Source organism: Podarcis vaucheri (assembly GCF_965113315.1).
Source record: "Podarcis vaucheri genome assembly, chromosome: 16".
Classification (NCBI taxonomy): Eukaryota; Metazoa; Chordata; class Lepidosauria; order Squamata; family Lacertidae; genus Podarcis; species Podarcis vaucheri.
This window is the reverse complement of record NC_138754.1, coordinates 15,565,229-15,582,018: the sequence shown is the minus strand read 5'-3', so window position 1 is coordinate 15,582,018 and position 16,790 is coordinate 15,565,229. Positions and strand designations below refer to the sequence as shown.

The window sequence follows — 16,790 nt, the reverse complement described above, 5'->3', positions numbered from 1 at the left end:
CAATCTCCGCTCAGAGAGGCAAACAGGAGGCCTTTGCTGGAAGCCATGTGAAACCAGCAGCCTCTGGCCTCTCCAGAAAGGCTCCCACTAGCCACGAGGCCCCATTGCCCTTCCAGAGCTGTGGAGAGAACACAGGACTGCTGGTCCGCAAAGCTGAAACCAGGTTATGGGGCATCCTTCCAAAAGCTGCAGAGGCAGGGCAGCCCAGCAAAGAGGCAAAGTGAAGCAGCTGCCTCAGGGTGGGACAGATGAGGGGGCAGTGGATCTGACCCCTAAGGAACATGCCACTTGCTGCCTCCTCCACTGCCTGCCTGCTCCTCTCCAGCCTCCTTTTACATACACCTGGGCCGGCACATGGCAGAGTGTGTGCACACAGCACAGGTGGAGGCAGAGGAGGAATCAGCATTTTCTGCCTTGCCTCTGGCGTCAAAACGTTCTGGGCAGGCAGGTATCTGGCATCCCCACCTTGTGCCAAACTCCTGAGAAACACCCACCTCTTCCACTCTTACCTGCCAGGCTACAAATGACAAGCTTCTCCCCGGCCCAACTGTTTGGGAGCAGGGGCAGAAACCAAGACTGTGGTTGTGAGACACATGAGGACGGGTGGATGGGAGAACGGGGCACCTTTTCTTTTATTTGGGGAAGAATCTGGTGTGCTCTGCATGCAGAAAGCCCCTGGATCAGTCCTCAGTAGCATCTCCAGGTGGAGCTAAGAAAGAGCACCAAGTGTGGCTGCCCATGGACCACTTGTTCTCAAGCAGACTTCTGTGGTCATTCTGAGTGCCCAGCCCAGAAGGGGATGATGCAACACAGAGGACCCTTCTGGAAGTGGCTGCTTTTCTGGAGGGCAGGGGGCTCCTCTCCGGAAATGGGGAGCAGGGGTCATCCCAAAGACTGCATCTAAATCACCCCATCCCTGTGAGCCGATGAAGAGGAGCGGGGGGTGTCCTATAGTGAGCTGAAACCAGCTGTCAGTGCTGAAGTCAGACGCAGGTCAGCAACTCAGGGAGCAGGTATCTGTTGTCAATGAGGTTAACTCTCTTTATTCAAGGAAACAAACACACAACTCGGCCTAGCGTTCTCCGCAACACTCCCCAATGGGTCTTTCCCCTGCGCAGCAGTTGCCAGGACTGAATGTCCCTGCCTTCCACCGTTCCTAAGGCTCCTCCTCTCCCAGATGTTTCCCAACCAGTCTCAAATTGTGTGCACCTCTGAACTCTGTTCTGCTGTTCTCATTACTCTGTGAGTTTTCGGAGAAGTGGGTGGAAGGGAGGTTGTTGCGGCAGGAGAGGGAGAGTCTCCAGATTCTTGAGCAGTCTCTTGACACCCCCATCCTCTGCTTCAGCCTCAGAGTCTGGGCTGCTCCCTGTCACCAGCTCTTCCTGCTCACTAAAGCCTGTTGTCCTTTGGCACCCAGCCCCTGCTCCCAATCTTCTCCCTCTGATCTCTCCTTGGTGTCCCACCACCAATACCCTGGGCTCTTCCTCCTCCGGGGGTCCCCTTGGGGGTTCCCCGGCTGGTGTCCGGCCAGACCCTGGCACCAGCACCCTGATGGAGCAGAGGACTCAGGAGAAGTCAGCCCTTTTCTATGTATGCATAGTGCAGAGAGAGATGTTGTACCACTTACACACATCGCCATAAGGAAGGAAACGCATCAACAAAGAAGAGGAGGAGGTCAGAAATTTGCAGAAAGTTTACATGTGCTAATGTATAGTTATAGATGCAATTTTGGAAATAAAGACTATAATTTAAAATGGAATACAGTGCATCTCACTTTGGTGGAGGAATTTAAAACTGTGACCAGGTGCGCGCTGTGTCCAGGTGGTCCTTTCAAGGATTTAGATCTAGACAGTCCTTCAAAAAGAGGACAATCCTCTGTAAAGTAGGACTGAAAGGAAAAGCAGTCAAGGGGCACTTCTAGACCTGTTTACCGAGCATTTTTTCAACACATAATGAAACCTGATAGATTGTTTCTGATAAAGTCAAGAAGGTTTGTGGCAAATACTTAGGGCATGTTGGAGCTGCAGCAAAATGTTGAAGTGTGAAGTTCTCCGGCCATCCGCTCCACCCCATACCACTGCCACCTTTCCTACCCCCTCAGCAATCAGTCCGAATCTTTATATTTTTTAGGCCAACAAACAGCCAGTATAAAGCGAAACACTCAAAACATGGTTAAAATGTAATAACCACCTGTCACAGTTCCACAGCATTGCAAAATACTGAATAATAATTAATATTTTTATGATATTATGTAACATGTAATAAAAGAGGCAAACCCCTACCCTGTATAATTCAGCCCCTCACCCCTGTCACCACCCCCTTATTATCTGGCACATTCTTCCTCCGCTTTCATTGCTCCAGATCCAGATAGCTGCCAGCCAGGTAGGACTCAGCCCTTCCCTTTATGCACAAGAAGATTCCCACACCCCGAGGGGCAGCTCAGCCACCCAGACAACAGCAACTATACTCTGCAATTCTATGATCCCATGATATCCACAGAAATCGTTTCAACAATTTGTAAAAGTGGTTTTATTGGTTTTACAGTCCATTGAGATTACCTGTTTTTAGAACAGGCTTTTTTTTGGGGGGGGGGGGTTTCAGACCTGTTTTAATCTTGTGAAATGCTTTGATGGCTTCATGTTATGAAGCGACCGACCTAGAAGTTTGTGAAACCATGAGAGAAACTAGCATCAAACATGGTTCCTCTGGGCTTGCCTTGCCAGCCAAAAAGGCCAACACACACCCACACCAGGCCTCCAGATACTCTGCTACATGTTTCTGCTGAGGGACAGCCAACTCAGAGTAGACCCCATGCGTCTACTCAATTTATCCAACAATCAATTTATCCCACAGACATGCCCTACCAATCAAGCCCAAAGCAGCCTTCGGATCAAGAAATGCACGCTTTCATACTCTTAATACCCTTACGAAACAACTGAGAAATTGCAAAACATTTATCAACTGTTGGATCTCTTTCCTGAAATCCTGTTTGCTCCTGGGATGGTATATTTGTCTCCTCATCCCAATCCCCCAAACCTCTGCAGCAGATGTTCCACATACAACTTGCTTACAATTTCTTCTTCATTCCAACCCTCGGACAATTATCTCTTCAGAGCACCATATCAGAAGCTTCAGAAACTCTGGAGGGATTCCCTGCGCCAGGGGTGGGTTGTCCTCTTTCACCACCTGAGGTGAAATGGGAAGGTGCTTGCCTTGCGTGTTGCATGCCACCTGCCCCCCCCCCGCAGCCCCCACCTACTGGGATTGTGCAGCTACAGCTTCTTGGTTCCAGTGAGGTCTTGTGAGAGCCCCGCAATTAGCCAAACGTTTTGGAAACTCTCTACCTCCGTTGCTGCATGCGTCAGATCTGCCCTATTCTGTGCATCAGACAGCTTTACATTTCCCTGCTGCAATTATTTATATTTATTTATGTAGCAAAGTTTAGATACCGTTTACCAGAACAAAAGACCTCTAAACCTTTTAACAAGAGTTTATATCCTGTCCTTATTTCTGGGAAGTTTTCCCACATCTTGAGAGAAAATAACCCCTTCCTTTCTTCCTCAAAACCCTCCCAACCTTCTCGATTAAACCACGGCTTATTCCATTTTCTCCTTCCTGGAAACCCTGACTTACTCACCTGCCTTGATCTTAATAATTCAGTAATTTTTTGTTCAAAGCAGAATCTTTCCAGGATCTGTGCATGTCACAACTGTGGGTACTTACAGCCAACAATTACTTCCAGGTTAAAGAAAATCCCCAACTCTAATTCAACTTCAGGCAACCGCCAAATCCTCCTGTGTGACACTGCTCCTATATTTCCCCCAAGATGGATTCCTGGGTATCTGCCAGGTCCCTATATCCACTACACACACATGCACTCCACAATTTTAAAGTGAAGGGTTGATGGTCAATTTCTGGTACCAGGAGGAGTTGAAATGACCACACGATCCAGCATACCTGCTTCTTCGCTGGTAAAAATAAATTAAAAAAGCAAAATCTCCCCTCCCCATTCCCCCTCCCACAACAAGTTAATATAAAAGCAAGGGTCAGCAAACTAAGGCCCGGGGGCTGAATGCGGCCCCCAGCCTCGTAAATCCGGCCCACGCTGTGAAGCCAGAACCCACAACAAAGGCGAGACTCCCAACGATGAGAGGAAGAGGCCGAGCGGCAGCAGCTCTGCCAATCAAACGCCGTGCCTGGTTTACCTCAGCGTGGCGTGGGGACATCTCTGCCAATCAAACGCCGTGCCTGGTTTGATTGGCAGAGCTGCCGCCGCTCAGTCTCTTCCTCCCACTGCCACCACCACCATCCTGGTGCTCCTGTGGGCCAGAGAGAGGAGTGGACAAGCTTGCTCTGCTACCCGCTTCACAAGAAGCAGCGGCAGCAGCGGTGCGCGTGGTGGTGGTGACGGCAGCCCCTGGGGAGGCAAGTGCAGCACCTTCTTTCTCTGGGCAGGGAGAAAGCCCGTTTCGCGCCACTGCCGCCAGTCCTTCAGTGAATGAGGCAGGCGGCAAACCGAGAAGGCGGCTGGGGCTGGGGTGTATGTGCTGATATAAAGACATCAGAAGAGCTTGCTGGATCAGGCTGAAGGGGACCATGCAGTCCAGCATCTTATTCTCACAATGGCCAATCAGATGCCTGTGTAAAACCGGCCAGCAGGACCCAAGCACAAAAGCCCTCTCCCCTGCTGCGCTTTGAAGGTATTTAGAAGCATTGGTGCCTCTGGCTGTGGAGGCAGAGTGTAGCCTTCCTGGCTAGTAGCCACCAACAGCCCTCTCCTCCATGAATCCTCTTGGGCAGCTATTTAAGTTGGGCAGCCATCACTGCCTCTTGCAAGAGCAAGCTCCACGGTTAACTATACCTGAAAGAGCGTCTCCACCCCCAGCATTCTGCCCGGACGCTGAGGTCCAGCGCCGAGGGCCTTCTGGTGGTTCCCTCGCTGCAGGATGCCAAGTTACAGGGAACCAGGCAGAGGGCTTTTAATGTTTAATAGACTATTGTATTTTAATACAGTGGTGCCCCGCAAGACGAATGCCTCGCAAGACGGAAAACCTGCTAGACGAAAGGGTTTTCCGTTTTTGAGCTGCTTCGCAAGACGAATTTCCCTATGGGCTTGCTTTGCAAGACGAAAACGTCTTGCGAGTGTTCCGATTTTTTTTCGCTTCCCCCCCTTTTTCTAAGCCGCTAAGCCGCTAATAGCCTTTTAGCCGCTAAGCCGCTAAGCCTTTAATAGCCGCTAATCCGCTAAAAGCGCTAATCCGCTAATAGGGTTGCTTCGCAAGACGAAAAAACAGCTAGACGAAGAGACTCGTGGAACGGATTATTTTCGTCTTGCGAGGGACCACTGTATTCTGTTGGAAGCCACCCAGAGTGGCTGGGGAAACCCAGCCAGATGGGTGGGGTATAAATAATAAATTATTACTGCATCATCATCATTATTATTATTATTATTATTATTATTATTATTATTTCGTTACAATATGTAAAAATTTGCTTTACTTAATAAACCCATCAGAGCTTCACGGGCATCTCAAGTTCCTGCAAATATTCTGCCCCTCACTGAGAGGGTCCCTCCCTCTCTTTCTCTCCCAATTCTTGCATGGGAATCTCCTGCAGCTAACACTGGACCAAACTGGTCAAAAAAACAACAATTCAGCTTTGGGCCTTGTGGTCAACGGAGAGTGATGAAGTCGGATGTACAATAAAACTGTAATTTCATAGAATCATAGAGTTGGAAGGGACCCTGAGGATCATCTAATCTAACCCTCTGCAATGCAGGAATACTGTATGCAGCTGTCCCATATGGGGATCAAACCGGCAACCTTGGCATTATCACCACCATACTCTAAACAACTGCGGTCTTAACTGTCCAAGGGACATATTGCTATCCACTTTCCAAACCTTCAATATTTTTGCCCTTATTGATGTTGAAACTTAGTAAGTCTAATCCACCACTGGGGTCTCTTGTTTTTCCTTGATGCTGCTGGCACCAAAAAAAAGTAATATATCCAGGAAAATCAATATTATCTAGAGCCCAAGTTTCTTGCAATAGGATCAGTTCAAACTCCCTTAGGAACTTCCCCTATCACTTCATCCACCCAGCTCTGCTCCATGACGCAGGCTCTTAATCTTATCCTCACTTAACCTCCCCTGTGATAAGGAAAACTCATCCACCCCCAAAGGCATCCGCTCCAACCCATCCATGCTATGAGCAATGGCCCCACTCGACTCCTCGCAATTCTTCCGTTCCGTTCTTTAGCTTATTTCTGCTTACACCTGCTCAGCATCAGTCACTATAGAAGGGGACTCTACACACCTGATCCAGAATGGGCATTTCTACTTTAACTCTATTCATCATTTCTGTTCTTGACAAGGAAGTGATCCAAGAGAACCTAGTTCTTTAGGAGCTTAGCTATCTGAAGATCTGCCATTCCTCAGGGCTTGGCTGTTTCCGTATTAACAAAGTAGGTGGAAGTTCCCTGGATACAGAATCATTGGGCATCCCCCAAGTCTATTGCTACCCTAACAGAGATTGACCTACCTCTTGATATTGGACACTGGATGATTGACGATGGATGCCTTTGCGAGAGCAGCTACCAAAATTAAGAGTTTATTCTCTAGTGTTGATAATCTAAACGAGTGGTTTTAGTTCAAAAATGTGGAAGAAGTAGTCATAATACATCAATAGATTCTCCTTCAAGGGCTCCATGGCCTTGGACATTATATATCTGAGGTAGTGTGGTGTAGTGGTTAGAGTGTTGGACTAGGACTTGGGAGACGGGTTCAAATCCCCACTCGGCCAGGAAGCTCACTGGGTGACCCTGCCTTTGCAGCCTAACCTACCTCCCAGGGTTGTTGTGGGATTAAATTAGGAGGGAGAGAACCATGTCCACCACCTTGAACTCCTTGGAGAAAAGAGATGGGATATAAATGCAATTAATAATAATATACGTGTTTGTGTGCTTTGGACTTACCCTTTTCTCTTGACTGCAGTTCGTTTTAACTGATTTTAATATATTTTCAAATCATTGTAACCTGCCCTGTTACGGCCTCATGGGGGTGGTCAAGTAAGAAATCCGATAAGTATAGCAACCAGAAGCAGCTGAACCTTAGCATAACCCGAAACGGAACCTATGATAGACTTTGGAGAGCCCAGAGAGCAGCTGGAATATCCCAGCAGATTTAATCCTCTGGGAACTCACTCTCTGTGTGAATAACTCTGGCTTTTCTCAGAGGTGGTCCCCAAAGAGAAGAATCCCTTCACATTTCAAAAAGGGCTCTTTATAGAATCACCCAATACTCAAGATGGAATAGGCCCTTATTTGTGTCTCTTCCCTCTAAAAAACAGAACTTTGATGTTTGAAAGGATAAATAACATCTCTTTACCAGAGCTCTGCCTTGCAAATTCTTTAATTCAGTAAGATTTATTTTACTTTTGAGTATACCAAGAACGTCACTTAGATGCTAAGCAGCCAACCACCTTGAGCCCCAATGAGGGATTCCCTTAAAAGCAATGGGGCTGCTAGGCCAATGAGTGGTCATGGGCTAGGGGGCAGCTAAGTTGTTCTGGTTTTCTGCCCATCTCCCTCCTTGCAAAGCTTCTGTGGACACTTAAGCACTGCAATTTTATGAAGAGCATGCAACTACATTGAGAAGTGTCTGACTTTTTCTTTGTATAAACAGCATACTGTATCTTATAACCCCCAGAGTGGGGTCTGCTGGATCAGGCTGAAGGCATCCTGTTCTCCCCAACCAACCAAAGACACCTACAGTATTTTTAAACCTACACAAAAAAACTGGAAGGCAAAAAAAAAACCTCCCTCCTGCTCTCCAACCTAGACACACATATCCTACAGTTCCAATAATACACAAGTGTTGAAGCTTGAAACGAATACAGAAGCCACCCGCTGTTTATTCTCCCAGTCCCCCCCTCCCCTGTTCACAAAAATAACTGCAAATGATCAAGTTAAAAATAGATACTGTAGAAATATACTCACACACTCTGTCCACCATTGCTCTCTATGAATGAATGAATAAATCAATAACCCCAGCTGCTCAAACCAGCAACCACGCCCAGAATGTGCATGGAGGAGTGGGCGTGGCTTTCAAGGAAGCAAGCTCTGAGCATGCCCAGAGTACATTTCAAGGCAGCCTCTTTGCCTTGGATTAAGAGAGGCTGAGAGGGGCAGAGACCTGATTGGCCCGAAAACAGGAAAGGGACAGAAAGGTTTTACCAGCTTCTCTGTGTTCAAACAGAAGTATAAGATGTCATAAGATAGGAAAGAGTGTGTGCCTTTGACATTTTTGTTTTGTTTTGGCCGGAGCCCACTTAGAAGGCAGTAACCCCAAACCACTCTGGGAGTTAACTGCCCCCACCTGCTAAGGCTTCTCAAACTCGTGCAACTCCTTAAGGTCATCTATTACAATTTTAATTTCTTTTCTTTGGCTGGTTTCAGTGTCTCGTGTTGATGCATTTAGGATTGTGGCCAATTCTATATACTACTCACAGAAGACCCATTGACGCTGATGGACATGATGAACTTCGGTTCATTAATTTCAATGGCACAACTCTTGAGTAGAACCAGTGCTTTTTTTTCCTTTAAAAAACCGTTTAGGGTAAGGTTACCAGATATTTTTCAATGAATCTGGGGACACTTTTCAACTTCAATGGATTTTGTATGGGCACTGATTTGTACATCCAGGGACTGTCCCCGGGAAATGGGGACTTCTGGTAGCCTTAGTTTAGGGGTACTCTCATTTTCCTACTCATATTGAAATACTGCCCCCAATGAGGCTAAGCTTAGATTCACAAAATGTTTAGGGGTATGCATGACCCTGCGTCCCCCCAGAAAAAAGCCCTGAGTAGAACTGAAATGGTTACAGCCTCTAGTTTGTATTATTTTATTCAGATAGTTTCAACAAGGCAACCAGGTTATTAAGCTTATCCTCTTTCCGAGTTAATTTGCAGTGAATCTACTGGGCAGTTCTAGCAGTTAATAAAGTTCTGAAAAGAGGGAACCCCCTGACCGTGCCGTCTCAAGTGAAGAATTTGAGGTCAATATATGACACAGAGAGGGAGGAAACATCAGCAGAACACAGAAAGTCAACACTGATTACTTGTGGAAATATGACATGAGTCTACCTGTGGTCTAACAGTGAAAAAAGCAACTATCATTTTCAACTATAATGAAGATGGCAGTCTTCTGGACTGTGGACAGGTTTAGATTAAGAGCATGAGAAGCGTCTGCCACACGGTTGGTTAGAATGAAATTGCATAAAATGAACTGAAAAAATCAACTGGTAAAACACACATTAGAATACAGTTGGGGAGGGGAAAACCCATTAAAACGGAATTATTACATCTTTCTGATAACCTATGGGACCCCAATCCCTCATAAACACTTTGACCATTGGGATTCTGGAACGCCAGTCACTAGCTGGGACCCACCCTGAGTGAACACATGGTTTCAACTCACAGAACAGGTGGATCCAAGCAGGCAGAGGTGACTTGCCCAGTCCCCCAGACACATTCCGAGCCCATTGAGCATGCTCTGTTCTGTTTGTGCTATTTCTGCAGAGTCCTCCCCCACCCCTGCCGGCTTTTTGTTCTATTTTTTTTGTTCATACTTCTACAGACCATTGGATTTCTCCAGCACTTGGATGCCTCACTGGTACCATTCTGGGTACCTGAACTTTGAAAATAGAGGGAATTGTCAGAGGCAAATTTAGGAGAGTGCAACTGGTTTCCCCGCACTGGGCACTGAGCCGAGAGGCCGCCACAGGGGGCACTGCAAGAGTGATGTAGAATGCAAGGCGAGAGGGCTGGGGGGTGCCAAAATTTGGTATCTGCACAGGGCGCCGCTGAAATTTGAAAGCCCAAAGTCCATCACTGGTATTGTTCCATGACAGGCTTTGGACATGCCTATGTTACAGATTTGCAACCACTCTGAAATGGGTTGACATTTGCAGCGCAACAGGGTTATACAGACCATTTATCTGCCTGGGGATGGCTGTCCTGACACCTTTGTGCCTCTGCTCGTCTAGTGTGTCTTATGTCGCATCCCCCTGCCCCCGCCTGCCCCAAAACATACCACTTCTACATCAAATGTGCCATTGCATCTGCAAAAGAGGCTCTTGATCTGTCTCATAGTGAGCATAAAGGCTACCAACTTGCACATTAGAAAAGGGCTGCATTCAAATGAGCAGACCCATTTTCTGCCTCCAAGGAAAAACAAGTCTCAGCCCTGCAGGGCTTAGGTTAAGATCTCAGCTTCACAAAAGGGACGAGACAGTCCCAGCTTCTTCTTCATCATCATTATCTTCTTGGTCTTCATCATCTTCTTTTGGAGTTGGCAGGTGGTGGGCTCTGTGGCAGTTACGTTGCTTTAGCCCTGCTGCCCACATGTGATGCAGCCAGATAAAAAGAATCTGGACTGAAGGAAAGTGTAATTGCCCTCCAGCATGCTTCAAGGATAAAATTATGTGGCAGAACAGAATAAAGGAACCAGAGCAAAGAAAACCCAATTGAGAACTTTCCTTTTGAACAATCTTCGCACAACCAAGACATGGTGGGAAGCAGACAGACAAGCACTTTGACTAGCGAGAGCCTGCCCGAGTTTGGGCATTGCACTACCAAGCGAGCACTGTGTGCTTCTGTAGGATTTCTGGGCACTGCTCTACAAAGGGGGCACTGTGTGCTGTTGCAGATTTTTGAGCAATGCGCCTGACTTGCTGGTTCTCACTTCTTCCCATGATCACCGAACCTTCCAGCTATCCATGAGGCAAATGCCAGATCTGATGACCAGCTGCACTCCTCAAGGAGTCATTTAGCCAGAGCGGTGAGCCTCTTTACGGCGTGGGATTGCATTGTATCGGTTTCTGATTGTCTAGCCGCTTTCGGCCAGGGGGAGAGGAGGTGGTGGTGGTGATGCTAATAATGGCGGACTGAGATACAGAGGAGATTTGTCTGTTTTGGTACAGGGGGCGTCAGAAGTGGGAAGTGCTATTTCTCAGAACAGAAGGCAGCCCTGTGAGCAGCGCCCGGATCAACCAGCCTGGGTGCTATTTTTGGAATTCCTGCCCTGAGGCTCATGTGAACGTCTTCCTGCACATCGGTGCCACTGGAGGGTTCCCTCTGGATGCAAATAGCAGCTTTGAAGGGAGAGAAGGGGGGGCAATTTTCTTTGGGACCCTGGCAGGGTGGAAAGGATTCATATCCCCCCCAACTTGCTCCCCTGTGGTCCCGCCACATTTAGTTTGGCCCACAGTGAGTGAATTTAGTTTACTGGCAGCCAAGCACAAACTCTCTTTTGTGGGAACGTATCAAATCTCCCAGACTCTTGGGGTGAGACTTTCCACACATCTCCTTCCCTAAGAATCACCCCCAAAGCATTTGCACCACACATGGAGTCTCCCACAAACAGGGGGTTACAAAAGAGGCAGCTTTGGAGGTCAAGAGCAGCACTTCTAAGTGGCTCTGTAAAGAAATTAGCCCATGCCTTCTTGTCCTTGTTAACCATCTAGCCACCACATTCTGCCGAAGTATCCAAGCCACCTTCAAGGGCAGTCCCAGAAACAACGCCTTGCCGTAATCTAACCTGAATGCTACCAGAGTGCAGACAACCAAAGCAAGGTTATCATCCAGCTAGGGTTGCAAATGAGCTACCAGCTGAAGCTGCCAGAAGGCCCTCCATGCCACAGAAACCACTTGTGCTTTTAGTGAAAGTGCTGGATCCGAGAGCGCCGCACACCTGCTCCATCAAGGGGAGTCCAGAGCAGGATGCATCACACTCATCCGTACGGAGGGGCCACCTACTAAGAGTGTCTCCATCTTATCTGGACTGAGCTTCAGTTTGTTGGCTCACATCCAGTCCATTACCAGGCACTGATCAAGCACATTCAGCGCCACACCTGCTTGAGCTGCAAAGGAGAAGCAGAGCTGCATGTCAACAGCATATTGATGACAGCACACTCCAGAGCTCCTCACTCCGTGGGTTTATGTAAATGTCAGGCAGCATGGGGAATAAGATCAAACCCTGAGGAGCCCTACTCTGAGACTCCACAGGGCCAAATCATGTCTCCCAAGCACCCACTTCTGGAGGCAACTGTGCAAATACAATTGGAACCAAAAGGTGCGTGCCACATCTAGGATTAACCACACATGCCGTGCAAGTCTAGACAAGTCTACTCTGAATCAAGCCACAGTGAAACATTGGGGGGGGGCAGAACCCACTGTGTCCCCTGTTGCCCAACACAACAACTTCGTGGGAAGGCAAACGCTACAAATGAACATGCATCAGAACAGCCTGACTTCTGGATCCAGCCAACGGAGACCCATCTCATCAAATCTCCTGTTCTTACTGTGACCAACCGGATGCCCCAATGGAAAGCCCAGCACAGCACGACAGCAACACTTTTGCCATTTGTGATTCCCAACAACTGCTATTTAGAGTGTGCTGAGTACTGAGTCCACATGGAATTCTCCTTTTTCACACACTGGGTCAGCGTCTTTGTCAAACCATCCACTGTGACCTCACTGTCTCTTTCCTGGTTAGTCACTGCTAGTGCAGATCCCATGAGCATCTTGTTGGTGGCAAGGGAAAAAACAGGCATAAAAAGAAGAATTCCCTGGATGCTAAGATCCAGGTTTGGGGCAAGTACTCTTTGGTGAAAGAACACCAGCAGAGATTTAAAATCACAAAATATGCAGCAAAGGAAAGCGTGGAAATATAGGGTGTTAGATCTTTAAAATATGCCCTTCATCAAACAGTAGTAGAAGAAGAAGAGTTTGGATTTGATATCCCGCTTTATCACTACCCTAAGGAGTCTCAAAGCGGCTAACAATCTCCTTTCCCTTCCTCCCCCCACAACAAACACTCTGTGAGGTGAGTGAGGCTGAGAGACTTCAAAGAAGTGTGACTAGTCCAAGGTCACCCAGCAGCTGCATGTGGAGGAGCGGGGATGCGAACCCGGTTCACCAGATTACGAGTTCACCACTCTTAACCACTACACCATGCTGGCTCTAGAGTTGGAAGGGACCTCAGGCTCATCTAGTCCAACCCCCTGCAATGCAGGATTCTCAACTAAATCATCCATGACAGATGGCCATCCAGTCTCTGCTTAAAAACCTCCAAGGAAGAAGAGTCTACAATTTCTTGTGGGCGTCTGCTCCACTGTCAAACAGCTCTTACTGTCAAAAAGTTATTCCTGGTGTTTAGCTGGAATCTCCTTTCTTGCAACTTAAAGCTGTTCATTCAAGTTCTACCCTCCAGAGCAGGAGAAAACAAGCTTGCTCCATCTTTCATGTGACAACCCTTTAGATATTTGAAGATGACTAGCATATCTCCTCTCAGTCACCTCTTTTCCAAGCTAAACATACCCAGCTCCCTCAACCATTCCTAATAAGGCTTGGTTTCCAAACATTTGATCATCTTGGTCACCCTTGTGAGTTCCAAAACTTCCCTCTTCCCTTAGAATAGAAAGAGACCACACATTTGGTATATTAAAAATGGTTCACTAACAAACTCTCCAAATGTCAGATTCATATGTTTTCCCAGGCAGCATTCAGAAAAAAGGTGCACAGGCAGTAAAACGTGGCTAAGTTACAGTGGTGAAAGTTCCTAAATTATTGGTATAGGAAAGAGAGCCAGTCACTTTCTTGATTGTCAGGGATTATGGGGGCAATGTGATATAGTTACTGGCTCACATGAGTATGCATGAAAGAGTTACCTGTGTCCTGAGCTCAAGTTACCATGGATGGGTTTTAGCAGGTTTATAGCAGCATTTGCTTCCTCCCTCTTTCTCTGCTTCCTACAAGAAACTGCAGCCAAGCATGGCTCCCAAGTGCAAGGGAAACCACATGAATAGAAAATCTTTCTAAAATGAGATTTTTACAAAGACTGTGTGATTCTTTTATAAGGAAACCAAGTTCTTTCTTTTAAAGTCATTTGAGAACTTTTTTATTCTTTATATCACTGCCAACAGCAGAGACTTATCTGCTGTAATTTCTGAAACTCTGTGAGTAAAATCTTCATTTATTTGCAAAGCTGAGTTTCTGTGATTTATTCTTGCCGAAGTATTTTTGCAGGGAACATTTGTATAAAGGCGGATGAGGGCAGATGTAAATCAAACAAGTTTTAATGGGCTTGGAGCAATCATCATTGTGCTAAACCTACTATGGGAAACTAAGAATCTCTCTTCCAAACCTCTGTCTCCAACAGGGGAAACCCAGCAGGTCTCCTGATACCTTTGCACTAACCTATCCCATCATCAGTGGCCATCAGCTAGGTTGACTGTGGGAGCTGGAATTCAACAACGCCTCGAGGGCCCCACAGATGTTCCCCTGTCCCTGCTCTATGGAGTTGGAAATTAAATATAAACATCACAAGGAGGGTTTGCCCCAGCTGGAGTAGAGGGCATATTTCTGCACTTGTCAGCCCAGCCCATGACCTCTGGTTGCGAATGTTGTATGGAGCATCATAAGTGTGCATGGTGTTTTCAGAGAGTACCAATCTCTGTCCCACAAGGAACTTGCAAATTTGACAAAAAGGAGACAAGAGGGGAGAGGAGGCAGGTGGGAGAGAGAAACAATGGATCCAGGTGCTTCAGTTGCATGAGCTTAAGCCAACCTCCCCCCCCCAACCTGTTGCCATTCCAGCTGCTTTGAACTGCAACTCCCATCAAGCCTTGCAGACAACACAGCAGTGCTCCCAGCATCATACGGCTAGCTGTGCTGCTTGGTGCTGATGGGAGTTGCGGTCCAAAACAGCCAGCTTTAACTAAGTTACAGGCTGAGTTGCAGCTGGGCATGGGAATCATTCTTTTAGCACAATGCAATGCAACACACCCCGATTTTGGCACATCTAATTCAGATCAGAGGTGGGGGGGTTGGAGACTGACATTCCCAGAGCTCCCACTTTAGTTTCTTAGCACACAACAGAAAGGGCTGGAAATGTTATCAAAGGGTAGAGGAGTACCATGTTTCTGGAAGCTGAATGCACACACCCAACAAGGAGGAGAACAGCTGGGATGTGCACAGTTGCCATTTGAAATTCAAGGATAGAAATCGCCTAAGTGGAACTTCCATATCAAGAGAAAATGAGACCATGTAGACTCACGGTGTCCCAAAGAAAAGCACCTCTCCTACCCCAGCTCTGCCAAATGCCTTCACACAGATGCCTCCCCCAACCTACAAAAAAGCCTCTGCTGCCTCAGAGCAGGTCTCCCCTCCCAAATACTAGGAACAAAAAGAAAATGGTCTGTGTAACTTCCCCTACACCCCCAGCCAGCAACCCCATACAAGGAGAGCCCTGCCCTTTGCACTTTATGGAGCACAGATCAGATCCTAACAGGATTGCCAAACAGTACCCACCCCAACGCCACAAAACAAACACTTGTTTGGATCTCACAGCAACCATCTGATCAACACACAGCAATCCCCCTTCTCACCCCACCCCAAAATCCCTTTCCAAGCAGAGCATTAGGTATCAGAATGGCAAGGAAAGGCGCCTCTACTCACCTTCCAACGTTAGCTCTTCTGTGGGGATCCAGCAAGGCAGGCAGAGAGTTGGGGAAGGAAAAAGGAGAAAGAGAGAGTCAGGAGCAAGCAAGGAAAAGACCCAGCAACAGAACAACAGGCCAGCATCTCACGTAGACCTAGACTCAGGCTGGAATCCTGGAGAGCCACTCCTGCCAGTCAGCAAAGGCAATACTGAGCTATATACTGTTTGTCAATGTTTATGAATGCTCATTTACTGCTATTTGTTCACTTCTTGTGAGATAAAGAGATCCTGCTGCATTCCTTCACTCCAGAGGAATCGCCAGCCTCAGCCTCATCAAAGAATCACAAAGCATCCTACCCAGCCAAGTCATATTCTAAAGCGTTGTTGTGCTTTTATTTTTGTTTGCATTTTCTGAATTTTAGGGGGTTTTACTACAATGTTGTATTATTGGCATGTTTTGCTTCTGTTGTTAGCATTTGTTGCCTTGAGAAGAGTTTGTCAAGAAAGGCAGACTATAATTAGTAGAAAGAAAGAAAGAAAGAAAGAGGATGAGGTTTTGAATTCCCTGCTTGGAATTCTGCAGAAAGGGGTCGTGTTTAGGTAAGAGGAGGGAAGCCTCACCCCCAATGCGCTGGTAAGAGACACCAGGTCCAAAAAGCATACCCAGAAGGCTGTTGCGAGAAGGAGATGAGACAGTTCTCTTATGAAGAAGCCAACCAACAAATTCACAGAGGACAACAGCTAGCAATGGCTGACTAGTCATGGTGACCAATTTCAGGATAAGAAGAAGAAGAAGAAGAGTTTGGATTTGATATCCCGCCTTTCACTCCCCTTCAGGAGTCTCAAAGCGGCTAACATTCTCCTTTCCCTTCCTCCCCCACAACAAACACTCTGTGAGGTGAGTGGGGCTGAGAGACTTCAGAGAAGTGTGACTGGCCCAAGGTCACCCAGCAGCTGCATGTGGAGGAGTGGAGACACGAACCCGGTTTCCCAGATTACGTGACTACCGCTCTTAACCACTACACCACACTGGCTCTCAAGATAAGAGGCATAGGATAAGAGGCATAGGAACTGAGGAACCAGTCTTCAAGTGAGTCAGGCTATTGGTCATCAAGCTCAGTACTGTCTACACAGATGGACAATGGTTCTCTGAAGGGCAAGAGGTATTCCTCATTCTCCCAGCGGATGCCGTCAGGGATTGAACCTAAGACTTTCAGCATGCAGAGGTCGGGCTCCACTACTGAGCTCTGCCCCACCCCCCTGCCCCAAGTCCCAGCTGGAGGTCTCTTG

At 47.3% G+C, this 16,790-nt stretch overlaps 1 protein-coding gene across 29 annotated transcripts in view; it reads right to left on the bottom strand.

Annotated features, from left to right (window-relative positions):
- The window catches only part of NRXN2 (neurexin 2), a 338,128-nt gene that overhangs the window by 253,599 nt on the left and 67,739 nt on the right, over positions 1 to 16,790 (bottom strand). For 25 of the 29 annotated variants that reach the window (XM_082204228.1, XM_082204227.1, XM_082204232.1 and 22 more), the window contains one exon: positions 15,518 to 15,535. The exons of the other annotated variants lie outside the window; for them this stretch is intronic. In XM_082204228.1, coding sequence (XP_082060354.1) covers positions 15,518 to 15,535 — 18 coding nt within the window. The remainder of the gene's footprint in view (positions 1 to 15,517; positions 15,536 to 16,790) is intronic. 29 annotated transcript variants of the gene reach the window in all.